The sequence below is a fragment of the Dama dama genome, chromosome X, assembly GCF_033118175.1.
Source record: "Dama dama isolate Ldn47 chromosome X, ASM3311817v1, whole genome shotgun sequence".
Lineage (NCBI taxonomy): Eukaryota > Metazoa > Chordata > Mammalia > Artiodactyla > Cervidae > Dama > Dama dama.
In genome coordinates, this window is record NC_083714.1 from 5,872,080 (window position 1) to 5,884,789 (window position 12,710).

General features: G+C 40.9%; 1 protein-coding gene across 1 annotated transcript in view; it reads right to left on the reverse strand.

The window, feature by feature from the left end:
- Positions 1–989: 989 nt before the first annotated feature.
- The window catches only part of BRCC3 (BRCA1/BRCA2-containing complex subunit 3), a 60,205-nt gene continuing 48,484 nt past the window's right edge, over positions 990–12,710 (reverse strand). The window contains exons 8-11 of the mRNA XM_061137847.1: positions 5,806–5,937; positions 5,271–5,314; positions 3,927–4,096; positions 990–2,855 (exon numbers count right to left, since the gene is read on the reverse strand). Coding sequence (XP_060993830.1) covers positions 3,945–4,096; positions 5,271–5,314; positions 5,806–5,937 — 328 coding nt within the window. The 3' untranslated portion in view covers positions 990–2,855; positions 3,927–3,944. The remainder of the gene's footprint in view (positions 2,856–3,926; positions 4,097–5,270; positions 5,315–5,805; positions 5,938–12,710) is intronic.

Sequence of the window (12,710 nt, forward strand, 5' to 3'; positions counted from 1 at the left end):
AGAGATCTCAATTCAAATACTAGAAATTCTTAGGGAATTTTTGTGGATTTTCTTGAGTTTCTATTTGCTCCTCAGACTACTCCCAGGGACTTTAATAATTCAAAGATAATTTTTATAATTTTCACAGGGGAGGGGGTGTCTGCAGAATGCCTCACACTGTCAGGATGGAAGTTGATCAAAGTGTCATCTCTGAAAGAAGCTGAAGTTAAGGTACAGGAGAGAGAAATTTGTGGGGAGGCTACAAACCTGCTGGTACCAATAAGCACTGCTCTGAATTTACTCATTGTTTTAAGTGGCCTTTTGTCAGCTCTAACAAAGGAACTTTGGTCTGGGCTTATCTCATACTTTGTCTGCCCCAGCTCCAGAACCAGCCATTTCTCTCAGAGGGGGCCCTGGTTACCTTTAGTGAGAACCAATATCTGGGTGCTTGATGTGTTCATAGCTACTGGGGTATCATTTCTTCTAATCTAATGAATTGGACAGAGTCAGGAAATACATGCATCTATATGTGCACACAGCCCTATATCTGTGTATACATAAATTTTTCCTTGGAAAAAACTTTCACATTAATACTTCCAATTTCAGTCCAAGACCGTAAGATTCATTTTATCCTTCCCCCTATTCATGTTTGTATGTCATTTCTCTGACACTGACAAACCTGGCTTTCATTTCCATCAATATATTTACTTATTTGCTACATCATTTGGCCCCAACCAAGGCCCTCATCCCAGCCCTGCTTCCTCAGGCATGGCATGTACTTTGACACTTCTGAGTACCCACCTCCTCTCCCCACATTCCTATTTTACAAATTACAACTCAGATTATCAGGTTAGAAAAAGAATTTCAAATAGCCATAAATGTATCAGTGTAAATAGCTTAGAAGGGACACATGCTGAAGGCTGGCCTGTAAAAATACTCAAATCATCTTATTCCCCTCAGATTTTCTTTTTATCACTCTTGTTTGACAAAGTACATACCATACCTCCTAGTTCCTTATTTAAAACTTACAACTCTTTATTTTGCAATAATTACAAATTAACAGGAAGGTGCAAAAATAGTACAGGGAGTCCCAGTTTCCCCCAGTGGTAAGATCTTACACATCGCTATAGTCCAACTTCAAAACCAACATATTGACAATGGTACAATACTGCTGACTAGACTATAGAGCTTATTTGGTTTCACCAGATTTTACATGCACTCCATTTGTGGGTTTTTTTGTGTAGCTCTATATAGTTTTAGCACAGATATACATTCATGTAATCAAACCACAATCAAGAAATAGAACTGTTCTATCAGCATAAAGGAACTGCTTGTGTTGTTACCCTTTATAATCACCCATATCTCATAACCCCTCCAGTCCCTATCCCTGGTAACCATTAATCTGTTCTTCATTTTATAATTTTTTCATTTCATTATAATGTTATACATATGCAGTCATACAGTAGGTGACCTGTTGAGACTGACTTTTTTCATTCATCATAATACACTTGAGGTCCATCCAAGTTGTGTATATCAATATTCTGTTTCTTTACATTGCAGAGTAGTACCCATGGTGTGAATGGTTGGTTTAACTGCACACTCAACTGCAGGACATCTGGGTTGTTTCATTTGGTGCTATTACAAATAAAAGTGCTAATAACATCTGTATAGAAGTTTTTGTGCCAAAATAGGCTTTTATTTCTTTGGGATAGGTGTCCAGAGAAACAATTGCTGGGTAATAAAGAACATGTTTGTTTAGCTTTCGATCCCTGGGTCAGGAAGGTCCCCTGGAGAAGGGAATGGCAGCCCACTCCAGTATTCCTGCCTGGGGAATCCCTATGGACAGAGGAACCTGGCAGGCTACAGTCCATGGGGTCCAAAGAGTCAGACATGACTGAGCAGCTAACACTTTCACTTTAATGTTTAACTTTATTAGAAGCTTCCAAACTCTTTTTTTCAGAGTGGCTTACCATTTTACATTTCATTCAGCAAGGTATGAGATATCCAGTTTGTATGCTCAACAGCATCTACTATTGTCACTATTTAAAAAAAAATTTGGCCACACCCCGAGGCATGTGGGACCTTAGTTCCCCAACTAGGGATCAAACCCAAGCCCCCGGCATTGAAAGGCAGAGTCTCAATCACTGAACTGCCACGAAGTCCCCATTTTCACTATTATTTTCTTTAGCCATTCTGATAAGTACATAGTCATAATTCCTTGTGGTTTTAATTTGCATCCCCTGATTACTAATAAGATTCAATATTTTCTCCTATGCTTACTTGCTATCCACATTCCCTCTTCAGTGCTATGTCTATTCATGTCTTCTGCTCATTTTCTAATTGTATTATTTTTTCCTCTTGACTTTATATATTCTGAATTCATTGCGATAAATGGTTTGCAAGTGATTTCTCTCAATAACATCTTCCTCTTAAATTGTTTGCAGAGCAGAAGTTTTTCCTTTTGATAAAGTCCAGTATATTAACTTTTTCCTTTTAGGACTGTGCTTTTGGGGTGAAGGCCAAGAGCTTGTTGCCTAGCCCAAGATCCTAAAGATTTTTCTATGATTTTTTTTCCCTAAGGGTTTTACAGTTTTACATCTTACACCTAACATCATGATACATTTTCAAATTTGTATAATGTGTACAGTTTAGGTCAAAGTTCCTTTTGTTTGCCAACTGCACCAACATGATTTGTTGAAAAGACTATCCTTCTTCAGTTGAATTGCTTCTGTACCTTTGTCAAAATCGATTGGGCTGTCTTGATCACTGCAGCTTTATAGTAAATCTTGAAGTCAGGTAACGTGAGTCCTCCCAATTTTTCTTCTTCAAAATGGATTTAGCCTAATTAATTTTATTCCTGGATATTTTCATTCTTCCTACAGGGAAAGAAAAGAATAGAGAAGAACTGTGGCTGTGGGAAATGAGGGAAAATACAACATTTAGACTACATATGCCCTAGGAAAGTTCATGACCTTTTCTGGGTTCTGTTCCTAAGAGATGAAGTCTGACATCCAAATTATTATGGTACAGGTAGTTCTGGACTATACTTTGAAATTTGAAAAGCAATAATTTAGGGAGAAATGGGAAGAAAAAACAAAAACCAACCCTTTATCACTGTTGTTGGCATTAGGACTTTCTTTGTCATCTTTCTAACTCCTTCAATTCCCACTGTAATTTCTAGTATGAGGTAGGCTTGGCTCTTTTCTGAAGACACACTTATCATTTGTGGTTACACATGGTAAGAAGGATGCAACAGAACTTTTTAAAGCGTGATTTCTGTTACATCCTAGGTCCTAAATGTTTCTGGAAAAACACATTTATATTATACTAGAAGTTCTTAGGGTCTAGGATCTGCTCAATAGGAATTTGCTTCAAGGTCAAATGTGCCAGAACTCATGTTTTTGGTTATAAAGAGCACCCACATAGATTCAACCTTTCCTAGGTATCTCAGAATACCTATTTTAGAGATCAGGAAGGAAGACACGAGATACATGGCTGTCAGTGGGGGCAAAAAGTATAGGTAGAGTCACTTCTTTCCACTGACCCTCGTGTACTTATTTGCTTGTCCAACATAAGCATCCTAACTACAAAACCAAACATGAAATACTCTTCTTCCTTTAGCTCATTCCAGGGGAAAATGAACATTTAAGATATACTCCCCAGACATTTTATTATAGAATGTCCTTGCCAATGAACCTTTCACAGTCTTTAAAAAGCTTTCATATTCTACTTAAATCACCCTGCATCTGCTCTGTGTAGGCCAGTTCCAGGTAGGAGGGTTCATTAAGCCCCAATGAAACTTTCTGGAAGATGTTTTGTGTTTGTTTACTGCAGGCATAAGACACACCCACTGGGATATAAAAAGAGCTGCTCCCTCATCTTCCTACCCATCCTGTACGTGAAATTGCAGACTGTGTTTAATACAAATTGGAAGCAAAGCATTTTACCCCATTCTGTCTCCTGCTTTATTCTAGAGAAGAAAGTTCTTGCAGAAGCTCTTCCTTTTCTTGTTGCAGCTCCTGCACATGCTGTTGGTTTTGCTCCAGTCTGTCCTCCAACCACTGTAGTAGAGGTCCACTGACCGCTGACATCTGACTACACAGATTCTTGGTAAACACTTCAACAGAAGCAAAACACAAGGACAACGTTCCACCATCAGCAGCCCCATGCCAGGGAGTACAGGAAGAAGGGGAAGGAGGAGAACATAGAAAAAGTATAGTAGTAGAACTGACAGACAGCTTTGGATGGGCAGCCAGGGGAAAGCAGGATAACTAAGCAAAGAAGATACCTATTCGGAGGTTACCCTGAACATCCCTGGACCCATAATCCAGAGGGAAGCCTGCCTAGGCAGAGAGCAGAAAGATAACCAGCTTTTCACTCTCATAGCGAAAGGGCTAAGACCTCCAAAAGGGTCTCTTTCCCCAAATTTCAAGACTTTCCCACACTAATCCATAATCTATGCTGTCACCATAGATTGTGCTGTGCTTAGTCACTCAGTCGTGTCTGACTCTTTGCAACCCCTCGGACTGTAGCCCACCAGGATCCTCTGTCCATAGGGATTCTCCAGGCCAGAATAACTGGAGTGGGTAGCCATTCCCTCCTCCAGGGGATCTTCCCAATGCGGAGATTAAACCCCGGTCTCCCATGTGGCAGATGGATTCCTTACCTTCTGAGCCACCAGGGAAGCCCCATTACTCTTGCCTATTCTTGAATTTCATATAAATGGAACTATAAATTATGTAACAGTTTACATGACGCTTCTTTCACTTGGCCTAATGGTTTTGAGATTCATCAAGGTTGTTCATGTGATGCTTTGATGATTTAGTTGCTAAGTCGTATCTGACTCTTATGACCCCATGGACTGCAGTCTGCCAGGTTCCTCTGTCCATGGGATTCTCCAGGCAAGAATATTGGAGTGGGTTGCCATTTCCTTCTCCATCATATATCAGTAGTTTGTTCTTTTTGTTTCTGAGCAATACTTTTTTGTATGGATGGATCACCCTTTGTTGATCCATTCGCCTACTGAAAGACAGCTGGGTGTTTCCACTTTTTGGCTATTGTGAATAATGCTGCTGCAAACATTCCAGTCTTCCTTTGGGCAGCATGTATAGTATTCAGTTGTCCGCAGGGTTCAATAGAAAAGTTGGGGGGGGGCATGCTTAGCGACTGGCAAAGCTCTTGGGAGAGAAAACTCCAGGGTAATTTGTACTCACCAATTCAGTTACTTCAGCTAAATTTGCTTTGGTCATGTGAGTATTTTACTGCTTATACTTTAGGGAAAAAAATCTTACCTGAGCCATTATGGATCTTGGTTACTGAGTCCAGATGTGTAAGGCTAAAGGGATAGGATAAAATAGATTAGTAGCAGAGCATCAATTCATCTAATCTGCCTGGCACCAGTCTGCTGCCAGAACAGATAAATATGGATCATTTAACTTTCCATTCTTGGTAAATTTTTCATGACTGGGGGGACGTACTTTCATTCCAAACACTGAAATAATTAAAAGAAATAATCCGGAAATTACTGTCTATCACTGAAGGCGTCACATAGTACATGGGGTTAAGTTAGATGTTAATTTTTTCTAGCATCTAAAAAATTATCTTTGCCCCAGGAGGATGCAAAGTGCATCAGGAGAGAAACAAGTGGTAAAGAGACTGTTATCATACAAGGTTAGAAACCTGATGACTGCAAACTACCATAAAGGTTTTTCATAGGAGAGCGAAAAAGCAAAGGGGGCTCGCAAGTTGAGCTGCCAAAGATGACAGGACGGGAGGGAATGGGGACCAGGCCCTGAGAAGTAGGAAGATGAGCAGCGAGGGTCTTACCTGTGGATCCTCCTATAAGCATCTTGTTCTTCTTGGCACAGGATCTTGGGCAGCTCAACTGCTGACTCAAGGCATACTTTCCCAATGGTTATGTGAGGTACAATATGAATTGGGATTTCAATTCTCTCATACCTGGAAGACAACCAGGTCAGGTCATGTCAGTTTTTGTTTCCAGCTTTATTGAGGTATCTTGAAGGCAAGAGAAGGGGACGACAGAGGATGAGATGGTTGGATGGCATCACCAACTCAATGGACATGAGTTTGAGTAAACTCTGGGAGTTGGTGATGGGCCTGGCATGCTGCAGTCAATGGGGTCACAAACAGTCAGACAAGACTGAGGGACTGAACTGAATTGATGCAAACAGCTGATTCACTGGAAAAGACCCTGATGCTGGGAAAGATTGAAGGCGGGAGGAGAAGGAGATGACAGAGGCTGAGATGGTTGGATGGCATCACCAAATCAATGGACATGACTTTGTGTAAACTCCGGGAGTTTGGATGGGCATGGAGGCCTGGGGAGCTGCGGAACAGCCAGGAAGAGATACCCCACGTCCAAGGTAAGAGAAACCCAAGTAAGACGGTAGGTGTTGCAAGAGTGCATCAGAGGGCTGATAGACTGAAACCATATTCACAGAAAACTAGCCAATCTGATCACACGGACCACAGCCTTGTCTAACTCAATGAAACTAAGCCATGCCGTCTGGGGCCACCCAAGACAGACGGGTCATGGTGGAGAGGTCTGACAGAATGTGGTCCACTGGAAAAGAGAATGGCAAATCACTTCAGTATTCTTGCCTTGAGAACCCCATGAACAGTATGAAAAGGCAAAATGATAGGATACTGAAAGAGGAACTCACCAGGTCAGTAGGTGTCCAATATGCTGCTGGAGATCAATGGAGAAATAACTCTAGAAAGAATGAAGGGATGGAGCCAAAGCAAAAACAATGCCCAGTTGTGGATGTGACTGGTGATAGAAGCAAGGTCTGATGCTGTAAAGAGCAATATTGCATAAGAACCTGGAATGTTAGGACCATGAATCAAGGCAAATTGGAAGTGGTCAAACAGGAGATGGCAAGAGTGAACACTGACATTCTAGGAATCAGCGAACTAAAATGGACTGGAATGGGTGAATTTAACTGAGATGACCATTATATCTGCTACTGTGGGCTGGAATCCCTTAGAAGAAATGGAGTAGCCATCAGGGTCAACAAAAGAATCTGAGATGCAGTGCTTGGATGCAATCTCAACAATGACAGAATGATCTCTGTTTCCAAGGCAAACCATTCAATATCATGGTAATCCAAGCCTATGCCCCAACCAGTAACACTGAAGAAGCTGAAGTTGAACGGTTCTATTAAGACCTACAAGACCTTTTAGAACTAACACTCAAAAAAGATGTCCTTTTCATTATCAGGGACTGGAATGCAAAAGTAGGTAGTCAGGAAACACCTGGAGTAACAGGCAAATTTAGCCTTGGAGTAGAGAATGAAGCAGGGCAAAGGCTAATTGAGTTTTGCCAAGAGAACACACTGGTCATGGCAAACACCCTCTTCCAACAACACAAGAGAAGACTCTACACATAGACATCACCAGATGGTCAACACCAAAATCAGACTGATTACAGTCTTTGCAGCCAAAGATGGAGAATCTCTATATAGTCAGCAAAAACAAGACTGGGAGCTGACTGTGTCTCAGATCATGAACTCCTTATTGCCAAATTCAGACTTAAATTGAAGAAAGTAGGGAAAACCACTAGACCATTCAGGTATGACCTAAATCAAATCCCTTATGACTATACAGTGGAAGTGAGAAATAGATTTAAGGGACTAGATCTGATCGACAGAGTGCCTGATGAACTATGGATGGAGGTTTGTAACATTGTGGAGACAGGGATTAAGACCATCCCCATGGAAAAGAAATACAAAAAAGCAAAATGGCTGTCTGAGGAGGCCTTACAAATAGCTGTGAAAAGAAGAGAAGTGAAAAGCAAAGGAGAAAAAGAAAGATATTCCCATCTGAATGCAGGGTTCCAAAGAATAGCAAGGAGAGATTAAAAAAAAAGCCTTCCTCAGTGATCAATGCAAAGAAATAGAGGAAAACAAGAGAGTGGGAAAGACTAGACATCTCTGCAAGAAAATTAGAGATACCAAGGGAACATTTCATGCAAAGATGGGCAAATAAAGGACAGAAAATGGTATGGACCTAACAGAAGCAGGAGATATTAAGAAGAGGTGGTAAGAATACACAAAAGAACTGTACAAAAAAGATCTTCACAACCCAGATAATCACATGGTGTGATCACTCACCTAGAGCCACACATCCTAGAATGTGAAGTCAGGTGGGCCTTAGAAAGCATCACTACAAACAAAGCTAGTGGAGGTGATGGAATTCCAGTTGAGCTATTTCAAATCCTGAAAGATGATGCTGTGAAAGTGCTGCACTCAATATGCCAGCAAATTTGGAAAACTCAGCAGTGGCCACAGGACTGGAAAAGGTCAGTTTTCATTCTAATCCCAAAGAAAGGTAATGCCAAAGAATGCTCGAACTACCACACAATTGCACTCTTCTCACAAGCTAGTAAAGTAAAGCTCAAAATTCTCCAAGCCAGGCTTCAACAGTATGTGAACTATGAACTTCCAGATGTTCAAGCTGGTTTTAGAAAAGGCAGAGGAACCAGAGATCAAATTGCCAACATCTGCTGGATCATCAAAAAAGCAAGAGAGTTCCAGAAAAACACCTATTTCTGCTTTATTGACTATGCCAAAGCCTTTGACTGTGTGAATCACAATGAACTGTGGAAAATTTTTCAAGAGATGGGAATACCAAACCATCTGATCTGTCTCTTGAGAAACCTGTATGCAGGTCAGGAAGCAACCGTTAGAACTGGACATGGAACAACAGACTGTTTCCAAATAGGAAAAGGAGTACGTTAAGGCTGTATATTGTCACCCTGCTTATTTAACTTATATGCAGAGTACATCATGAGAAACGCGGGGCTGGAAGAAGCATAAGCTGGAATCAAGATTGCCGGGAGAAATATCAATAACCTCAGATATGCAGACGACACCACCCTTATGGCAGAAAGCGAAAAAAAACTAAAGAGCCTCTTGATGAAAGTGAAAGAGGATAGTGAAAAAGTTGGTTTAAAGCTCAACATTCAGAAAACTAAGATCATGGCATCTGGTCCCATCACTTCATGGGAAATAGATGGGGAAACAGTGGAAACAGTGTCAGACTTTATTTTGGGGGGCTCCAAAATCACTGCAGATGGTGATTGCAGCCATGAAATTAAAAGACGCTTACTCCTTGGAAGGAAAATTATGACCAATCTGGATAGATATTAAAAAGCAGAGACATTACTTTGCCAACAAAGGTCTGTCTAGTCAAGGCTATGGTTTTTCCACTAGTCATGTATGGATGTGAGACTTGGACAGTAAAGAAAGCTGAGCGCTGAAGAATTGATGCTTTTGAACTGTGTTGTTGGAGAAGACTTTTGAGAGTCCCTTGGACTGCAAGGAGATCCAACCAGTCCATCCTAAAGGAGATCAGTCCTGGGTGTTCATTGGAAGGACTGATGTTGAAACTCCAATACTTTGGCCACCTCATTCGAAGAGTTGACTCATTGGAAAAAGACCCTGATGCTGGGAGGGATTGAGGGCAGGAGGAGAAGGGGAAGACAGAGGATGAGATGCCTGGATGGCATCACTGACTTGATGGACATGGGTTTGGGTAGACTCCGGGAGTTGGTGATGGACAGGGAGGCCTGGTGTGCTGCAATTCATGGGGTTGCAAAGAGTTGGACACAACTGAACTGAACTGATGTAATTCTTATTTGTCTTATATACCTATATTTCCTAAGGTGTAAATTTGTATAAATTGACATTATCATATATATACATACACATTGTGAAACAAGCAACACACTCAAGTGCATTAACATATCTATCAGCTCACATAAGTACCATTTCTGTGCTGATTTAAGATCTCCCTTAACAAATTCCAAGTAGATACTCACCATGTTGACATTAGATCTCCTAAACTCGTACCCTTAGACAAACACTTCCTCATTTTCCCCTCTACCACCCCTGCCATCACCATTCTCCTCTCTAGGTCTAGTAGTTTGACGGGTTTAGATTCCACACGTAAGTAAGAGCATTGTTTTTGTTGTTCTTTGCTCAGTTGTGTCCAGCTCTTTGTGACCCCATGGACTGTAGCATGCCAGGCTTCCCTGTCCTTCACTATCTCCCCGAGTTTGCTCAAACTCATGTCCATTGAGTTGCCGATGCCATCCAACCATCTCATCCTCTGTCGTCCCCTTCTCCTCCCACCTTCAATCTTTCCCAGCATCAGGGTCTTTTCCAATGACTTGGCTCTTCATATCAGGTGGCCAAAGTACTGGAGCTTCAGCTTCAGCATCAGTCCTTCCAGGGAATATTCAGGGTTCATTGTCTTTAGGATTGCCTGGTTTCATCTCCTTGCTGTCCAAGGGACTCTTTCAGGAGTCTTTTCCAGCACCACAATTTGAAAGCATCTATTCTCTGGTGCTCAGCCTTCTTTATGGCCCAACTCTCACATCTGTACATGACTACTGCAAAAACTATAGCTTTGACTATACGGATTTTGCTGGCAAAGTGATGTCTGCTTTTTAATATGCTGTTTAGGTTTGTCATAGCTTTCCTTCCAAGGAACAAGAGGTCTTTTAATTTCATGGCTGCAGTCACCACCTGCAGTAATTTTGGAGCCCAAAAAACAAAATCTGTCACTGCTTCTACTTTTATCCCTTCTATTTGTCATGAAGTGATAGGACTGGATGCCATGATCTTTGACACACATTTAGGTTGTTTTCATTCCTTGACTACTGTGAGTAATGCTGTGATGAACATGGGACCCCAGATATTATTTTGAGACCCTGATTTCACTTCCTTTGGATATATACCAAGAAGTTGGTAAGTTTTTAATGCTGAGTTGTCATAATCAGAAGTTTTCTATAGTTTTAATAGAAATTTTTGGACATGGTATGCTTCAAACATTAAATATTCCTGTAACTCATTTAGTAACTCCAAAGGGGATATGGTTCAAACTGAGTTCATGTGGGGAGCAATTTGGAAGTACATTTGCAGAGCCAGTATTCTCATAGAAAATAAAGTCCTTATACTCATTCCCCAGACAAGAGAAATAGCTTACTAATACTGTTTTCAGAAAGTTGCCAATTAGGTGGAACACACTGATCACAAAGCTTGGGGAAAGAAGAACTGGAGATTCTTCAATGGCTCCATCAGCTTTGTTACGTGGAAGGGATTACTTACACAAATAGTCACTTGTTCTAATTCAGTGTTCACCTGATTTCCCATTTTCTCCCCTGGAAGGAAATAGGTACGTAATATACAAATATTTCCATTTTCACGCTAGAGTAGGCTTGTTACTCCAAGGCCAACCAATCTACCTCTAAATACTTCTCACCCCGAATACACCTGATCTCCACCTAACAGTGGGTTCAATGGAGCATCCAAAGTTGAGGGTCCCTGGCACTCTGTGACCTCATTGGCCCAGAGTTGTACCTTGACATAAGATCTAGCTCCCTTCTCTCTCTATCTCACCCAGCAGAATATGTCTGGCCCCCTTACCACTTCTCTTCAAAATAACATTAGATCTCTGAGCCAGAGAAATTCTGCAAGTAGAACAAATAAAGGTATCCAAACTGGAAAGAATGAAGTCAAACTCTGTTTGCAGAAGCCTTAGTCTTATATGTAGAAAACCCTTAATACTCCCCCATCACCTCACCCCCCAAAAACCTATTATGGCCCCACATCTGAAAGCTCTAGATGGGAAACGCTTCCTGGACACGGGCACATTCTTGTGGCTTGAAGAGATTCTTGGCTTCTGGCAGCCTAACTCCTATCTCTGTCTCTGTCTTCATGTGGCCTCCAATATCTGTGCACTTGGGAGGTGATTAGGCCATGACGTTGGAGCCCTCATGAATGGGGTCAGTTAACATCTTTATAAAAGAGGGTATTTTTCAATAATCTCTCTTCTGCTCTTTGGATCTCTGATCCTTTCACCAATACCACCTGTCTTGATTATTATAGCTTAATAGCATCTCAGTATCTGGGAATGTGATTCCTCCAAATTTATACACATTTCACCAGATCTTTTTGGCTATTAAGGTTCTTTTGCCCTTTCATAAAATTTTAGAATAGCAGGTCTGATCTCAAAAAAAAATTTTTTTTACTCTGGAAGTTTTATTGGTTCATAAGACCTTTGCATATAAAAGAAATACCCAAAACACTATGCAGTATTAAACCACAATTACATTTTTTTCTGCTGGGAATTTTATTGCTATTAAATCTACAGCTTTGAGGAGAATTGATATGTTTGCTGCTCTGACTCTTCTAACACATGAACATAGTGTATCTCTCTATTTATTTAGATCTTTGACTTTATTCATGAGTTTTGAATCATTCAACATACAAATCCTGTATGTGTTCCTTCTATTGCACACAACATGACTATCTATATGAGTTTAGCAAGGTCATAAAGTACAAGATTAACACAGACACAGATCAGTTTCTATATGCTAGCAATGAACATATGCGCAGGGAAGTTTTTAAAAATGTCATTCAAAATCTCTCTCCACAAAATGAAGTATATATAGGTTGTTTCCATGTCTTTTTTGTTGTTCACTCAGTCATGCCCAATTCTTTGCAACCCCCTGGACTGCAGCATACCAAGCTTGCCTGTCCTTCAATGTCTCCCAGAGTTTCGTCAAACTCATGTCCATCGAGTTGATGATGCCATCCAACCATCTCATCCTCTGTCACCGTCATCTCCTCCTGCCCTCAATCTTTCCCAGCATCAGGGTCTTTTCCAATGAACTGGCTCTTTGCATCAGGTGGCTAAAGTATTAG